At 46.4% G+C, this 18321-nt stretch overlaps 1 protein-coding gene across 6 annotated transcripts in view; it reads left to right on the forward strand.

Moving 5' to 3' along the window:
• The window catches only part of AK8 (adenylate kinase 8), a 96742-nt gene extending 80176 nt beyond the window's left edge, over positions 1-16566 (forward strand). For 4 of the 6 annotated variants that reach the window (XM_080990638.1, XM_080990640.1, XM_080990639.1 and 1 more), the window contains 2 exons: positions 13509-13589; positions 14702-16566. In XM_080990638.1, the coding sequence (XP_080846764.1) occupies positions 13509-13589; positions 14702-14957 (337 nt within the window). In that variant the 3' untranslated portion in view covers positions 14958-16566. The remainder of the gene's footprint in view (positions 1-13508; positions 13590-14701) is intronic. The other 2 variants (XR_013981650.1, XM_080990637.1) reach the window with 2 other exon arrangements.
• The last annotated feature ends 1755 nt before the right edge of the window (positions 16567-18321 follow it).

Here is an 18321-nt window from a genome sequence, read left to right on the forward strand (position 1 = left end):
TAAACCTCTAGTAACCTCTTGGAGGGTCTCTTGATAATGTCCCTGTTCAATGGGCAAAGGGAGACAACTTGGTCCAGTTTTGTCATTTGAATGCCGAATGAGCTCATTTGAAAACACGGCCATTCAGAAATGTTTGAGCTGTATACATGCCATACATGTAAAGTACATTTAAAAGCACACTACTTCTCCCAAGGAATCCTGGGAACTGTAGTTTACCCCACACATAGAGCTACAGTTCCCAGTACTCTTAACAGACTACAAATCCCAGGATTCTTTGGAGGAAGTCACATGCTTCAGATGCTTGGTATGTCCACAGTCTAGAAGGAAATGGAAATATTACAGGCAAATAGGAGATATTTTATATGAAAGGTCTTTGAAGAACTACAGAGATAATACATGTGCATGGTTTTCAGCATTTGCAGAGAGTTTCGAGTATTTACGAAGAGTGCAATCTCTCTAGAACAGTTGCCTTATTTATTTATTTGTTCTCTTGCAATGTTATATATCTTTTTTGGGGCTCTCCTTGGATACACACACACATGCACGCACGCTTGCAGCTGTTTAAATTGCTGCTGTCAGAGGCTCTCACATGCTCTCAGTTATGTCATCACAAAGTCAAATCCAATTGATAGCATGAAGCTTTAACTGATGTCCAGTGACATATTCATGCCACATGTTAGGTTGTATCCTGCACCCTGATGGGATGGGATGGTTCATTTGATATACGAAGAGGGGTGGGAGTAGGGATATGTATTTTATTTAATGAAATGTATAGACTTGGGTAGACTTGGGTAGACTTGTCTAAACATAAATGTTTTTAGCAGGTGCTAAAAAAGGTACAGCAGAGACACAATAGGCAGGAGTTCCAAAGTCTAGGCTCTGTCACACTAAAATATTGATTTCTTACAAATGTGGAATGGGAGGAGATGCCAAGGAATGATCATGCCAGCCTCCTGTTTCATTGTGCTGTTCTATATTGCACCGTTCCAAAGGGAGACTAAGTTTGTCAGCATTCAGGACATTTGGGTTAGGGTATTGTTTAGCTGGTTTCAATTTTGTTATTATTGCCCCAGTTGTCTAAATTGTTTTAAATTGTTTTTAACTGTTTCTATCTTGTATATTTTTAAATTATTATTTTTTGTGGGATGTGCCTGGGAAGAGAGGAGCTGGGGAGAGCAGCTCCTCCTCCATCCCAGTCACTGTGGTTCAGGGTAGGGGGAGGTATAATATGGGACGGGGGTTTGAGCAGGCTGGGTAAGGGGCACACAGCACAGGCAGCCAGTGACTTTGCCATGTTCCACCCCCTCCTCCAATCTGGGGAACTGGGTTTATCTTATCAGCCAGCACTTGGCTCTGTGGCTGCTGTTGTTGAATGCCAGGTGGGCTTGGAGTAAGACCTCCCTCATCCATGATCTGATTGTTCTGCATCACTGAGGCCTGGGTGGGTGAGCAGGGTGGAGCCAGCTGTGCCCACCACCTGGCACTCAGTACAGCAGCAGAGCAGATTTGAAGGGTGGGAAGGGGGAGTTGCTGTTGTCTATAGAGATTCCATTTCTCTTTCCAGGATCTCTGTCCAGTTACAGGGAACTAGAGTGTATGTTCCTGGTATTGGGAAACATGGACAGATTAGGGATTCTGCTGCTTTACCACCTGCCTTGCTGCTCAGCTGTCTCCCTGTCTGAGCTGACAGAGCTGGTCTCAGAGGTGGTGTTGAGGCATCCCAGACTGTTGGTTCTGGGGGATCTTCAACATCCATACTGAGGTGACTGGCTTTGGGGTGCCTCAGGACTTCATTGCTGCCAAGACAAGCATGGGACTATCCCAACATGTCAGTGGCCCAACACTGTGGCAGGCCACACTCTGGACCTTGTTTTCTCAGCTTGTCATGGTCAGATCACTTCCTGTTGACATTTAGGCTTTCAGCACCTTTCCCTCTCTGCAGAAGGGATGGCCCGTCCTTGGAGGCTGATGGATCTAATGGGTTTCCAGATCGCTTTGGGAGATTTTCTGGCTGATATGACTGGCACTCCTGTCAAAGCCCTGGCTGTCCTCTGGAACTTCTGAATGGATCATCCAAATGGATCAGACTGTTGACACAATTGCCCCTGACCTCCCTCTCCCACCTTGTGGAGCCTGGTATCCTGGTGTCCTCCAGAGCTTAGGGTGAGGAAATAAAATGGGAGATGGCTCGAATGTGAATGGAGGAAAGATCTGATCAAATGCAAGTGAACACTGGTGAGGGCTCATCATCAAGCCTACCTAGTGGCAATGAAGGCAGTAAAAGAGTCATACTTTGCTGCCTCCATTGCATCCTCAATATGTCATCTGGTGGCCCAGCTTCCCCCTATCTGGACAGGAGTAGCCTAACTAGTGTTGCCTATGCTCTGGTAACTTATAGGTCTGACTGCAGTGGTTGATTAGTTTCCATCCCCAATTCAAGGTGCTGGTTTTGACCTATAAAGCCTTAAATGGTTCAGAACCACAAGAGCCACCTATCCCCATATGAACCAACTTGGGCCCTGTGTTCATCATCTGAAGCCCTTCTTGGTGTGCTTCCTCCATGAGAGATCCAGAGGGTGGCAACATGAGAACGGGCCTTTACTGCAGCAGTTTCCCATTTGTAAATTGCTCTCCCCAGGGAAAATCAGATAGAGCCTTCATAATATACCTTTAGGTGTCAGGTGCAAACATTCCTTTTCAACCAGGCCTTTGGCTGACTAACATCCTATACCACTTTGTACAGGGGCAAGAGTGTGCCATGCCTGATGTGCTGAACCATTTGAGAGAGACCCCTGGTTGTCATGGAGGGCATGAAGTCCCGAGCTTACCCAGTGGTAGCTCCACATGGATATTGAAGTCACCCAGGACTATCATCTTGGGGTCCTCCAACAATACCCTAGAGGCCACTTTGGCCAGGGATTCTCAGGGATGCTTCTGGGCAACAGGATGGTCAGTAAACCATCACTATCCCAAATCTCTCTCTATGGCCTGGCATCCAAGTGCAGATCCTCCAACCCTGTCCCAAGATCAAGAGGCTTTCTGGTCAAGGGGGGTAGTGCTTTGATGGACAATAGCACACCTCCCTCCAAGTCTCTCTCTCTCTCCCCCCCCCCCCCCAATTCTAGCCTAGCCTAGTGCTGTACTGAGTACCCAGGTGGACACAGCTGCATAAAGCAAGACAACCCAGCTCACTTATCTAAGTCACAGTAATGCAGACTAAATCAGCCTGTTCATCCATGATCAAGTTATGGATGAGCATGGTCTTATTATGGATTGATCTGGAATTTAGCAACAGCAGCACCAAACCAGATTGCTCAGTGGATATGCTAACAGTACCTTCTAGAGGAGTGAGAAGGCTAGAACAAGGAGCAGAGACTAAACATCTAGGCCTCCATCCCAGATGGAAGTCAGACCCTCCAACTGTACCACCCCCAACCACTGAAATTGGGGTATCACTAAATAGCACGTCAGGAGAAAATGGTGGTACTTTCCAGTGTCATCAAAAGAAGGACTCTTTGCACAACCTATTCCCCCTGCCCCCAGAGAAATTCCTACCCCACAGAAATATCAAGTAGTTTTTGCTTTAAATTCAAACCAGCAGGCATTGGGGCCAGCTCTATTAGAGGAGAGCAAAATCCAGAAGTTATAGAAGAAATGCATAGGTTTCTTCCAAGAGCATAAACTCCTGATGCATCTCGTCATTGCCTCTCAGGAGAGCAGTACTAAAATTCCACTCATCATTTTATCATTCAGCTCAAATCTTCTTGGCTGTTTTTCACACCACAACATTTTGTGTGAAAAGCGACATTCTTTTCATTCTTGTTAAGAATCAGTTTTCTCTTAAGCTTCTAGGGACTGTGGCTGGTCAGCTTGAGCCAAGATGGCAGACTCGTTTTGCCAAGTGCCCTGTCAGTACAAAGAGGGGCAAGTGAGAAACATGCCTCCTAAACCAGCCAATATAGCAATTCCTTTGCCAGTCCACCTCATGTCCACTTTGCAGAGCTATTAGCTCAAGCATTGGCCCAAGACATCAGACATGAAAAGATAAGAAGGGCCTTCTGGATCAGGCCACCTACTCCAGTAGCCTGTTCTCATAGCAGCCAAGCAGGACCGGAGGCAGTGTATAGCTAGAATGAGCAGTAGCCATCAATAGCCTTACCCTCTTCCTAGGCTCAGTCTTAAACCCCCAAAGAATGCTGTTAATTTAAAATATGAAATTATTATCACATTGTATTGTTTCTCCCAATCTAAGATGCCAGAGGATAATCTATTTAATATTTATTTACCCAGTTTCCAATGCTTTCCAGGTTTCAAGGCCAGTACAATTATTATTGTACAAGTGGGGCATTAGGCCTCTGCCTCAATGGGCAGCTAGTTCTCACCACCCAATCTGGTGGTCATTTTGGCCAGGAGCCCAAAGAACCTAAGAAGAGACTGCTGGTTCAGGCCAGTGGACCATCTAGTCCAGTATCCTGTTCGCACAGTGGTCAACCAGATACCTGTGGGAAACCCACAAGCAGGATTCAAGCACAAGAACAGTATCCCCTTCTGTTGTTTGCAACAACAGGTATTCAGAAGAAATGCTGCCCCCAACTGCAGTGGCAGAGCACAGCCATCGTGACTAATAGCCCCTGATAGCCCTCTCCTCCTCCATGTATTTGGCTAATCCTCTTTCAAACCCATCTAAGTTGGTGGCCATCAGTGTAAGCCACAGAATCCCCAGTTTTTCATACCTTTCCCTGTGCCCCACACCACCCCAATCTCTGTTTTGTTTTGTTTTTTAAAAAAAGGGTGGAGGAAATAGGAGCATTTGGCAAACACAGTAATAAATTTGGAGAGAGAGCCTTGCAAACAAGCATCTAGGAAAGGCCACAACGGAAAAGATGGCTGTGTGTGTACGCCACACTTTTTTAATCACGTAATTGCTGAGTGACATTCAATTCGGTGGCCTTAAGTTTCTCTCTCCCCCCCTCCCAAGCATCGGGCACCCGCTCCTCTCTACCTGGTGCATCCCCACATCCTCCACTTTGGCCTTTGAAGCGGGGGAGTGCCTTAACTACACCGAAATTTGGCCGGGCTTCTGCATCTTACAGTAGAGACACGCATGCAAACAATTGAAGTCTTTGAGAACAATGAAATATGCATGGCTATCTGTGACAGCCCTATAAAGCAGAGCAATTAGCCGCGTAATCCGAGAGAGCTGAGGCGGGTGGGCGGCCCGCGGTTCCCTATTAGTTAAATGCTTTTTGTATTTGCGCTTCCCATCAAATCAACTAACACTTCCTTTAATTGGTTCATGAATTATACAGCTCCTCCTGCATTATAATTTAATCACCAGTAAACATTCCTGGGGCCCCACTGTAAAATGGATCGCACTCATTAATTCGTTAATTTCAGCAGATGGAAGGGGAGAGCGCCGGATGTACGGTGTGGCAAAATACCGACCGCCTCCGGCAATGGAAGAAGGGGGGGCCGTTTAGGGTCTTTTTCCCCCTTTTTTTTTAAAGGGCTGTCAGAAACTCAATCTGTGAGCTGTCAGCAGCCTGGACCCTTTCCCCCCCTGGCACCACTCCCCACTTTTGCTTCTGCCATCCCTCCCTTCTTCACCCCACCCACTGGCTGGAAGTGACTGACGGATTCATACGGAGCCTTGTCAACCCGTCTTTAAACATCAAGCCGGCGGGTAAACCGAACCCAATGTAAATTATTTCTTGTCTTAACGGGCGCCCGTCTCTCCCCCCCCCCCCCGTTTCTCTGTCCCCATGAATATTTCATGGTGGGCAGCATAAATATTAATTCTAATAGCTCTGCACAGTGGTTATTATTTCTGTCTTATGACAAATATTCATAAAATATTCAGCACCCTTTTTTGGAACACTTACACACTTGATTGTGAAATTTCCTTTTCTCTGGCTTCCTGGGGACGCGCTGAACATATTGGGGTTCTCTTGATGGACTGCTTTCCTCCCCACTCTTTCCCTCCCTCCTGCCTCTTAATTAATACTATGAAATATAAATATTTAATCCGATTTATTTTGCGTTTTCCCCTGAAGCGAACCCTATTAGGCTGGAGAGGTTCTGTTTGACAGTATTTAAATGGGGGAAATTTATTCCCTATTAGGAAATTGGTTACTCTTGACACGTGTGTAAAGTGACACATCATCGGCTCTTTTCCTCCTCCCCCCCCTTCTCCCTCTTTTGCATTTGCAATGTGTCTCCTTTTCTTCTTCAAAAAATTAAGACTATTCAAGGGCATAGATCTTGCCCCTGGAAAAGTTTCTGCCACTATCGTTTGGCCAAAGGGATTAACTTTGCTTTGTGGACACAGACAGTGTTAAAACACGCTATTTCTTTATACTAATACTTGGCAATTTAAATAGCATTTTTGCAGGTATTTAAAGCAGCCCCCCCCCCCTGTTGCTCTCTGAATGCTGCTGAATTACAACTCGCATCACCTCTCACTAAGCGTGGCTGATGGCCCAGGAAAGTGATCGGCCAAAGCAGTGGCTTACAAAGGCTAGTGGATGAGGTTGTGGCCGAGGTGACACCTGAACCTGGGACTTCTCAGCTTGCATTTCAGCTGTGCCAATTATCATCTTATTTTGATGTTAATGTGGAAAATTGGCACAGGTGATATAGCCAAAACAAACGTCTGCGTTCTGATGCTGTTCAGGTGTCTTGACCTGCTTTTCCCTCACCTTATGGCTGTAGTGATGAGAGGTGGTCTACTGGCCCTTGTGTGGTGTCATCATATTTGTCCTTGACCAAACTTAAGCACTCAGGCCTCTTCAGACAGCATGGAAGGCTTGGAAGGCAGTTGGGGCTGCCGACCGAGAGCCAGGCAGGTAGGGAAGCAAGCAAGCTAGCTGACAATTCAGTAGCAGCCCCAACTGCAGGGTAGAAAGTCTGCTGGGCAGCCCAAGGGGAACATAAGAAGCTGCCATAGTGAGCCAGAGTTTTGGTCCTTCTAGCTCAGTGCTGTCTACACTTACTAGAAGCAGCTCTCCAGGGTTTTAGGCAAGGAGTCTCCCAGCCCTACCTGGAGATATTGAGATGAGGTACATCCCTTCCCAGTATGTGTTCAGGATCATTTGCAGCATCACAAAAGTTCTTCCCCGGCATTGTATGGGATCCAGATTATGCCTGTGGCTCCAACAGCAAAAGGCTCTGTCTTCTCTGCTCCCTTCCAAGCCACAGAAGCTCCCTCCTTGCTGAGACGAGCTGCGATTAAGCTCACAATTAGGGGAAATGGGGCCAGCTCAGTTGTCCACCGAAGGAGCTCCCTGCTGCTGCCATCTTTATTCCTGATCTGTGAAGTGCCATTGGAGTAAACTCTGGGGGGAATCTGACAATGATGGAATAACAAACGAGAGGGAGGAGGAGGCAGAGAATAAAAATGAGAGAGGTGGTGTGTGTGTGTGTGTGTGTGTGTGTGTGTGTGTTTGGGTGTTTGCATGAAGGGATGTGATGTCATTTCAGGAGCCATTGCTGATACCACCAGTTCCTAGCCTCTTTCTTTTTTTAAAAGTGGGGCATTATGAGCAAATTCTCTAAAGAAACTTTATGGACATCTTGAAAAGCCTTTAAAATGTTTGCATTGCCTGTGCTTCCCCTCCCCCCATATGCTTATATAACACCCCCTCAGTGGATGATGGGTTGTATTCAGTGCTTTACGCAGAGCAGACTTATCAAATTAGTGGGTATGGTTAACTTAGATCTGGTAATTTCAGTGGGTTTGCTCATTGGCTACAACCAGATATTCCTGATTCCTAGCAGATTTGGTGACCAGAACGGGGTGGGGTGGGGTGGGGAGGAGGATTAGACTGGACATGTTTGCCCTGAAGCTGATTGATGCCCTATATAATGCTATCAGAACAAAGTTGTGTATGTTCAGGATTTGGTAAGATGAGAGAGAGACTTCTCCTACATGAAGGCCATGTCAGTTTTTCCGCTTTGAAGTACAAAAAGCTGTGAATCAGTTGGGCAGACTGTGATGTCCTGAATAGGCTCTTTTCCCCTTCTTCAGTTTGCCAGTCATCAGACTCAGCAAAGAGGAGAGCCTTGTAACACTAAACTGTGGTTTGGCTGTAACCACAGTTACCAAGTTCCCACTGAGAACTGTGGTTAGTTTAGAAGCTGAAGCAGATTCTCCTTGCATTTTTGTACACATCACTTGGCTAGAGAGGACTGCATTGCAAAATTTGGAGAAGTGTGAATTTTGAAGGAGGGCTGTGTTACAGTTTATGTATTGTATCACAAAGTGTGGATTTGAACGTGAACTGCATCAAATCCTTCCTTCCTAATTAGAAGCAGAAGGGGCAAGGCAGAGCAGGAAGTGTGTCTGTGGGAACCTCTTAAGCTATTCACTCTGCAGTGTCACCGTAGATCAAGGGGGAGGGAGCCCTTGGCCCTCCAGATATTCCTGAACTGTTGTCATCATCCCAGGCCATGCTGGCTAAGGCTGATGGGAATTGTAGTCTAGCAACATCTGGAACACCAAAGATTCCCTGCACCTGCCCTAGATGACAGCCTTACACGGCTAAGAAGGAAGACTGGATTTCACAGCCTCTTTCCTCTCTGTGGATATACGGTATACTGTTCTGGGGCCATGGCAAGGCAGACTTGGAACATTTGGCAACCGAATAGTTAACAGCAGTAATCTCTCTCTCTGTCTCTCTCTCTGTCTCTCTCTCTCTCTCTCTCTCTCTCTCTCTCTCTCTCTCTCTCTCAGGTTTAGGCACAGCTGGGGGAAGTTGTGGCATTATCAGTTATGCTCCCATTTTAAGCAAGGATCAGCCAGTGCCCCCCATGCCCCCACCCCCCGCTGAGTGCAGAGCATGCAGAATGGAAAGCAGGCAGCTGGTCCCTGCTTACCAAGGGGAAGATGTATAGGCTATTTTAGCAAATTGAGAACAAGATGAATGGCCTTCTATTTTTGAAAGTTGCTGTCTCACAATAAAAGTGGAAGTTTAAAAGTAGCTTTTAACCAGAGGAGGCTGGTCCATTAGGGCATATAGGGGCACTGCCCCACCAACCACAGCCTGCCTGTGCCCCTCTACCCCACCTGCCTGTTTTTCCTCTTTAGGGGTTGGCTCTGCCAGCCAGCTTCTTCCTCCATAGTTTCAGTGCTGCCCATGTAGAACTCATCAGGGAGGAGGATGGGGACAGAACTAGAATGAGTTGGCGCCACCTCTGACTGCTTCCAGCTTCACCTGTCATTGGCTCTGTCTCTGTCTACTGGCAGGGTCACTGCCTTCTGCCCTACAAGGCCCAATGGGCAACAACCACCACTAAAAACATGAGAAGAGCCTTGCTGGATCTAGTCCAACATCCTTGCCCATCTAGTCCAACATCCTGTTCTCCCAGGACCCTCCTAGTATTCAGAAGCATTACTGCCTCCAACTGGAGGCAGTTTAGCCAGAATGACTCGTAGCCATTATCCTCCTCCATGAATTTGTCCAATCCTCTTCAACAGCCATCCAAGTTGGTGGCCGCCACCAACTCACTTCCTGTGGAAGTGAGTTCCATAGTTTAGCACCCAGGAGTCCCAACTTGTACCCACAAGAATGTTCCCGTTCCATCTGGTCCACATCCAACAGATTTCCATTGTCCAACCCAGGGCCCAACATTAAGCATCCCAGTTTGATTACATCCACTCCAGATATCTATGCAGATACCTGCTCTACACACATAGAAAGAACCCTATACATTTTTTGGAGGGAGGGCATTTATAGGGCACTTATTAACCATGCCCACTGGGGCTGGTTCAAAAATTTTAAACAGTAAAAATACTTATGTAATCTATAAAAGCTAAAACAATTGGGGAAGGGCTGTAGTTCAGTGGTAGAGCAAAACTTAGTTGGATACAACTCTTTGTAATTAATTTTTAGCAGACAGTGGGAGTAATAATGTAGGTTTAGTGGAAGCTGAACCCCAGCAGAATGGAAACAGTGCTGATTGTGAAGAATGGAGGATTGGAAGGAAATTGCTGCCTGCTTACATCCGTATGCCCTGCCCCTGCTGCAAGCACCTGCTGCTCTTCCTAATGGTGGGGCTGGAGCTGTCCTCTGTTCTCCAGCTCCAAATCTTCTGCTCAGGAAACCAAACCTGGAGACCAATAAATAGGTTGGGCTGTGCAGTTCTGGCAGCATAGAAAGATGCCTTGTAATCCTCTCCAGAACGTGGTTGTTTGTTTGTTTGTTTGTTGTTTATTAAATTTGTATACTGCCCTTCATCCAAAGATCACAGGGTAGTTCACAACATAAAAACCCAAAATGAAAACCCGAAACATATAATAAAATGAAAACAAAAGTGAACAAACCAATAACCCCTCTCCCACAGACACATTTGAATGGCCTTCTTCTTCAACTGCTGAGTGATGCCAGGTATAGTAGGGCAGGCTTCCTCAACCTTGGCCCTCCAGATATTTTTGGCCTACAGCTCCCATGATCCCTAGCTAGCAGGACCAGTGGTCAGGGATGATGGGTAGTCTCAACACATCTGTAGGGCCGAGGTTGAGGAAGCCTGTAGTAGGGGCTTGACGATGGCTTGTCCCTTGCTTGTCCCATTGACCCTCCAGGTGTTACTAGACTACAGCGCCCATGATCTCAGGCCATTGGCCATGCTTCCTGGGCTGATGGAAGCTGTTGTTCAGCAAAACCCGGAAGGCCAAACGTTCCCCCATGGCTGATTTAGGCAATGAACACGTCTGAGTCAGGAATTACCCACCTGACTCCCTACAACATTCTCCTTCCCTCTGCTTGTCTTTATTGCTGACACCAGACTGAATAATAAGACACGCTTTCTCCACACACAAAATGTGTATTTCCGACAAGGCTCTTCCACTGTTCATCTTCCTGGCAGCTTCTTACGAGGGGTGGGTCGTTGGCTTTTCCTTCTCAGTTTCCTGCTACATTTCTCTTTTTCTCAACTTAGTGACTATGAGTAGCGACAAGGCTCCTTGATATGGCAGGTTATAATCCTTTCCTTCTTTTTTTGTTTTGTTTTGTTTATTTTGGAAAATAATAGGGGGAGCCGTATCAATTATCAGGACTGTATAAGCAGACATTGTCGTCCCCCCCCCCCGTGCGCCTTTCCCTGCCTTCTGCTAGAATATTCATCTCAATACACTTTATCACTAGTTACCCGTTGTGACAATCACAATTCTAGACGGTTGTTGGGCAACAGAAACAAAGCAGAAACAAAATGTTTGGAGTGTAAAGGATAAAAGACTGTTGAAAACTGTTATATTCTCCTCCTGTCTTTGGAATCATTGAGATCTTCTGCTTTTTTTATTTTTAATGCTGGGCTGAGGTGTGTGTGTTTTTTGTGTGGTTTTTTTTTTTTAACTCAATGCAAGTGGAAGTCATTATCTGTAAACATTTGAAGAGCCAGCGAGATGATTTTCATAACTTTAAGTTCTACAAAGGAGCCAAATAATCTTGCTACGTGCATGCCACGGTGATAGAACCCTCCGGCTTTCATCTGATCTGATTCTCCCCAGTAAGGATAAAATGTTCCCTTTGGTGAATGTCTAAAGCTTACACTAACCGGTCTGAGAGGCACGTGCATGCCCCCCCCTCAATGAATTGAAATGAAATATAAAAACTAAGCAGTATAGCCTTGAAGCCAGCCGCAGGGAGAAATTGCATTCTGAGGAAAGCCGGCAAAATATCCTATTCCCCACCGCCCAGAATAAAATAAAAGTTCATTTCTACAAAGAATTTGGAGTGGATTAGGGAACAGGAGAAAGACAGAAAGCTAAATAATAAACAGGAGATTTCCCCCTCTTCCAAGTTACCTCTTCCAATATCCTTTCGGTAAAGATATTTCCTGCATTATGAAGCTTGAGGCATGAGAAATCCTGGGATGCACTTCATACTTCAGGGTTGGAAAGTGGAGGCTGTAGTTATGAATGAGCATAAAAAATTCCCCTCCGTATAGTAAAGAAGTGAGAGAGGGTTAACATAGTCATCTCCCTCAAGTGCTGGCCTGCTACACACAGGGGGCTTTGGGCTCAGGGGAGCATCTGAAAATAGGAGCACACTCCTGTAGTCAGTTGGGATAGCCCAGGAGTGTAAGTCTTGGTGCTTTTCTCCCAAGGGTCAAAATGATATACATGATGAATGAGTGGTGGAACTGCGGGTGGAGGAGTTCCAGATTCAAATGCTCCTCTCAGTTCTTTCCCTTACAAAAACACACACCATGCAAAGAGAAAACTAGCAGATCAAGGATAAAGGTTCAATCATGGCCTTCATTGTGCTCATTTTAAATAAATAAACAATATTTATGTGTGGCAGGGAGTTTTTAATATTGGGGTGCATTTAAAAATGTGTAACTCCCTCAACTGGCAGTGATACAGGCCAGATTTCTTCCAGCTCATCCCTCTGCGTAGATTAGACTTAAGGCATGCTCAGAAACAGAATCTAGGGAAGAAGCCAGCACAGGAAGGAACTCTGGCACATCCTCTATGGAGAGGTCTCCTGCCTTTCCTTTCTTTGAAACCCCGGGTTCAAATGGACTGAGCTTCCTGGGCTCCATGAGGGCATACTGGTAATGCCTGAAGAAGGATACTAGCCCAACATAAGAACAGCCCTTTTGCATCAGGCCAATGATCCCATCTAGTCCATCGTCCTGTTCTCACCGGGGCTGAACAGATGCCCAAATGGGAAGCCAGAAAGCACTTGTGATCTCCAGCAGCTGGCATTCAGAGACATCACAGCCATTGTGGCTAGTAGACATCGATAGCCCTTTCCTCAATGAATCTGTCTGATCCTCTTTTAAAGCCATCCAAGTTGGTGGCCATAACTGCCTCCTGTGGGAGCAAGTTCCACAGTTTAACTCTTAGGTTCAGTTCCTTTCCTAATGATCCTTAACATGGAAGTCACCTTTTTTCAAAGCTGTGACACTCCAGTTTGCCTTTAAGGCCACCATTTTAATGTATGCTCCAATGAGGGCAATGTGGAAAATTAAAACGGCACCTAGACACAGCACTTTGGTGCTACTGGGAACATTCCAGCCAGATAGGACCACCAGGGTCCCTTTGATGGAAGAGAAATCCTCTCTCTTAACCTGGAGGCTGATTGAGAGGGACCGCAGCATCCAAAAGGCTTCTGCAGGTTAGAGGACCAAGTGCAGGCAGGTGATGGGAACAGACCCTGGCCTTGGACTGAGGCAGCTTCTTGTATTGTTAATCAAAGATCATTATTCTTTAGGATACAGCAAGCCTGCAACTTGGGTGCATTTCATTTGTGTGCATGGCAAAAAACAAACAAAACCCTATTAAAAATCAAAAAGGGGGCAGAAACAGGTGGAAATGACTTTGGCAGTCCCACCTGCCACAGAACCCAATGTGTTTTGACTATACGTGATTTTGGCATTAGGCTTGATCCCTGGAATAAGTTGCGGGCCTACCGTATAGGAAGAATCCAGCTGTTCTCAAAAAACAGTCAGTGTGCTACTGCCAATGGCATTAACTGAACATTTCCCCCTCTCCTCTCTCTTCATAGGGTGTTTTTCCTGCACATCACACCTGAGTCCATTCTGGAGCGCCTGTGTTACCGTATGCTTGACCCGGTTACTGGAGAAAGGTTAGTAGCACCAATGCAAGTGTGCTGGGGATAGTTTCCCTGCTTTGGAAAATTTATACAAATCTAGGGGGGTGGTGTGTTTTTTGTTTTTGTTTTGCAGAATAAAGTTCACTTTTTGAAGGGATGTCTGGTCCAAATGCAATTCAAAGACAGCCCTGAGTTACCCTTCTCAACAGACAGCCTCACCTGGACAGCAGACTGAACAGGCATATGCACCTAGTCACAGCCTAGGGCGAGATGAATTTCCTTTGGAATGACAGTAACCCTGTTTGCATTTGCATTTACTCCAGGGGTGGGTCACCCTTCTTAAGCTGAATATCTGCCTTCCCTTCTAGACAACCTTGCAAGGGCTGCATGCCAGTGATGGGAGGAGCCAGAGGCAAATGTGGGCAGATCAACCAGTGTCAGTTTTCGCATTTACACAGTAAGCTAGTTTCATCACACGCTCACACACACTGCTCTGTCCTCCATCCAGACAAGCAAGAGAAAGGGAATTTACCTTTGGGGTTAGACTGTAAATTTGAATCCAAGACTTGCCATTTAAAAACAAAAAAATATTTGTTCAGGGGCCAGAAAACTGTAGGCCAAGCCTCCCCAGCTTTGGTTGGTTTAATTGTGAGCACTTTTGCCAACAATTTTCCTGTGTTTTTAAAGAGTATTTTTTCTGAATTATGGCTATATATTGTTATGTCAGCATTGGGGGACCTGTGGCTCTCCAGATGTTGCTGGACTCCACCTCCCAGCATCCCCTGACCGTTGGCCATGCTGGCTGGAGCTGGTGGGAGTCCCACAATATATGGAGGGCTACACAGTTGCTGATCGAAGAAGAGGCGCTCCCCTCTCTCAAATGAGAGACTGCTCTTCTAAAGAGAAGCATCCTTCCATGTATTACATGCAGTAGGGAATGCTGTTTATTAAAACAGGTGTGATGGACTCCGTGGCCTTCCAGATGTTGTTGTACTTCAACTCCCTTCATCCCTGGACCATTGGTTGTTGTGGCTACAGGGGCTGGAAGGCCACAGGTTCCCCATTCCTGCTGTCACCAGGACACTCTTAAAAAGGTAGGGTAGAGCTTCGTCTCTGAGCTTTTTACTGTTCTGCCCCATTTCCAGGTACCACACACTGTACCAACCGGCAGCCTCCAAGGAAGCCAGTGAACGCCTCCTGATACATCCGAGGGACTTGGAAGAGGCTGTGAAACTCAAAGTGGACGCTTACTTGAGGATCGCCGAAGGCTTGGAGACTGTATTAGAAGATGCCATTTTCATCAATGGCGACCAAGACCCTCAGACAGTATTTGAGTACATCGAAAGCTACATCGTCAATCCCCGACCCACCACCCTAGGCTTCCCACTACAAATGGTTTGAAGTGTCTTCTTGAAAATGATTAGGCAAGTGCTTGGCTTGGCTTTGTTTTACGTTGTTTTCCTTTACTTTTTAAAAATTATTTTAAAAATTATTTTCAAATTTTCAAACAACAATTAAAAAGAAAAACAAAACAGTACACATATCCCATTGGACTTCCCTCCCCCCTTTTGTGGATCCATATATATATCCAAGAAGATGCAGGGGGAAAATATCTATCTTTATATCTATATCTATCTATCTATCTATCTGTCTGTCTGTCTATCTATCTATCTATCTATCTATCCCCTTTTGTGGATCCATATATATATATATATATATATCCATATGTGTGTGTGTGTGTGTGTGTGTGCGCGTATCCCCTGCATTTTACACCCACCCACACCCTGCATATATATCTCCACAAAAGGGATATATATATATATATATATATATATATATATATATATCCCATGCATTATATATATATAATTACCATCCTTAACTGTTCCTTATTTCAAAATTTTAATTACATGTTTTACATCAATCCTGCACTAACCTTTGCTTTAAGCTACCCCACCCCCTCCACCCAGGAGGTTGCAGATGCTCAACGGGGCCAGGAAACACAAGTTCCCCACAGCCTACAAAGCCCTCAATGGATTCCTTATAATAAGAGCGGGGAACTTGCGGCCCTCCAGATTGGTCAGGCTGCTGGTGTGGGGCTGATGGGAGTTGGAGTCAAACAATATCTGGAGGGCCAGTTTCCTCACCACTTACTTGGGTATCATAAACTTTCAGGATCCCCTGGGCCTGGTATATATAGCAGAACTGTGAGTGCTTCCTCCTGCCTTTGGCTAATCAGTGGAGCAGGGTCTTTTGGCTCCACCTACTCAGGTCACCAATCTCAGGGCTAGAGATAAGGCTAGAGATAAGGCACCTTCCTGATCTAGATTTAAGTGTTGCTGCAAACAGCCCTGCTTCTTACAAGAGGGTGGGGAACCTGTAGCTCTCCATCCCAACCATTGCCCTGCTGGCTGAGGCTGATAGGAGTTGGGAGTCTGATAGGAGTCTGATAGGAGTTAGGAGTCCCACTTTGATCTAAGAAGAGGCATTGTCTCTCACATGGAATGCCTCTTCTAAATAGAGACATTCTTCCCCTCTCTGCATGCACTAGGGAATGCTGCTCCTTAGATCAGGAATGGGGGACGTGTGACCCTCCAGATGTTGTTGGAGTTGGGTGTGTAACATCTGGAATGCTGCAGGTTCCTCAAACCTGACCTAAAATAGGCGGCGGCAGACTGCTAGTATCCATATGTTGAGAGTTAGACCTGAGAGTATCCAGTTGGACTAGAAACCCCCACCTCCTCCTGTAAATTTGATGTTTTGTTTTCCCAAGAGAAATTAAAGGGGTGGTAACATTCTTGATTATCAACCAAACAGGATTTTTCTCTTCTATTTTTTGATTTTTGTGTCCTGCTAATTCCCATGGTTCAGCGACAGAAGAAAAACCTCTCCCCCACCCCATCCTGTCCTTTCCTATATGGATGATTGTTCAAGGCAAGCTGTAAATCCAATTCCTGTGTTCTTGGGTCAGAAGATTGTAGAACAGACTATTAAAAGCTCTCTGAACTTACGTTCCAGCCTCCTTATTGTGTGATGTTGGCCGACTTGCGCTGGAAGAAAAAAATTAAAAGGTGCCATTGAAATGTTGGGGGAAGGAGGAAAACAGAACATAAAAGCCTTTTATAAAGGAAATGATAAATAATAATGGAAACAAACAATGGGGCCATAATCCTGTCTCAGAGCCAGACATATTTGGGGGAAGGGTCTGTGCATCTCATAGCAGATGGCTGATGGACTCCAGTTGTGCCCTTTTGGTGACACCAGGCGTCTTCTTTGGTGGAGGGGGCCAGGATCCTGCTGAGTAAGCAGATGTTTGAGTGAGACTCCAGAGAACCCATGAACTGTCTGTTTGAGCTAGAAGTCCCCTTTCGTTTTCAGCAGGTCGTCTCTCCGGTCTTTAGCCAATGACCTAAGGAATTTATCTACACACTGCCACATCGCTTCTGACCAAAGGAATGGAGAGCATGAATTGAACCATGCAGGCCCAGGCAGCCTCTGCACTAAAAGGCCCCCAATAGGTCCATCTTTCTCTATAGTCCACGGTTGGCTGTCTTTTTCAGCCCGAGGGCCACACTCCCTTCAGGGCAACTTGCTGAGCACCATGTGCTAGTGGTGGGCAGAGTCAGAGGCAAATGTGGATTTTACACTTTGTGCAGTAGGCCAGTTTCTACACAGACTTACACACCCCTCTCTGTGCTCCATCCATGCAAGAAAGAAGCATTAGTAGAATTCAAGGATACATCCCAGCCAGGCAAAAGCATTCAGGGGGGAGAAGTAGGGTCAGTGAAGGGGACAGTGGGTGTGGTCTGGAGGACCACATCTGGCCCCTGGGCCTGAGGTTCCCTACCTCCTATTATAGCCCCCAGCTCTTTCTTATATGTGCTTCCAGCCCAGGCCTCAATGACTCAAAGTCCTCTTCATGTTTCCTGAAGGACCATCTTTGCCCCCAACCTCACAGGAAGCGGATCTGACAAAGCTCAATATGCTGCTTTACATTCTTACCCTCCCAGGCTGGTTACTCTGGCTTCAGCCCATTGCCATGCCTCTGTGCATGGGCTTTCGACTGCAGCTCCAGCCACTGCCACCTGGCTCACCCTTTGCCATTTTGCTGTGGACGTGGTTGCAATCTCTGGCAAGGAGGCCAGGCTCCAGGTCAGCAGTAGGCAAGGTCTTCTTTCCTTGTCCTCCCCAGCCCAACAGGTGTGGATGTGGGGGGCGTCACCTAGCAATCCCCGTGGCCCAGTAGCCCCTGCTCACCTCTTGCTTCTGGCTGTGACATCAGACCAAGGGCAACCTTTGGATTGCTGGAGCTCAGCAGCGTGACGTCAGCAGGCACCTGTGAAAGGGCTGCAGTGGCTCGACCCTGGGGCATTTCTGACGGGTTTCCCCTTACCGGTGGGATGTGTGGCTGCTTACCTCAGCAGCTGCCTCCTCTCCACCCCAGGCCCTGGCCCAATGCTTGTAAAGCTACACTGCCGCTCCCGTGCATAAATTGGAATGGCGGCTATTAATAATAAATGGAGAGTACATCTTGCTAATATCACCTCCATCAGAGTGTTCCTACTAAATATTGATAGGCGAAACGGCTCGGCCGCGCATTTAAATACTGTTTGCCGTGCAAGTGAGGGTACAAAGGGGACAGTGGCTCTTTAATTAGACAGGTACATCTGCTTAATTAATTTAGCCATAAAGCTATTCCCTCCCCTCCCCTTCTTTCATCTATATGCGTCGGCAATATTAGTTCCGCTCAGCCAGTCGCAGAGAA

Source organism: Podarcis pityusensis, assembly GCF_964106645.2.
Source record: "Podarcis pityusensis genome assembly, chromosome: Z".
Taxonomy (NCBI): domain Eukaryota; kingdom Metazoa; phylum Chordata; class Lepidosauria; order Squamata; family Lacertidae; genus Podarcis; species Podarcis pityusensis.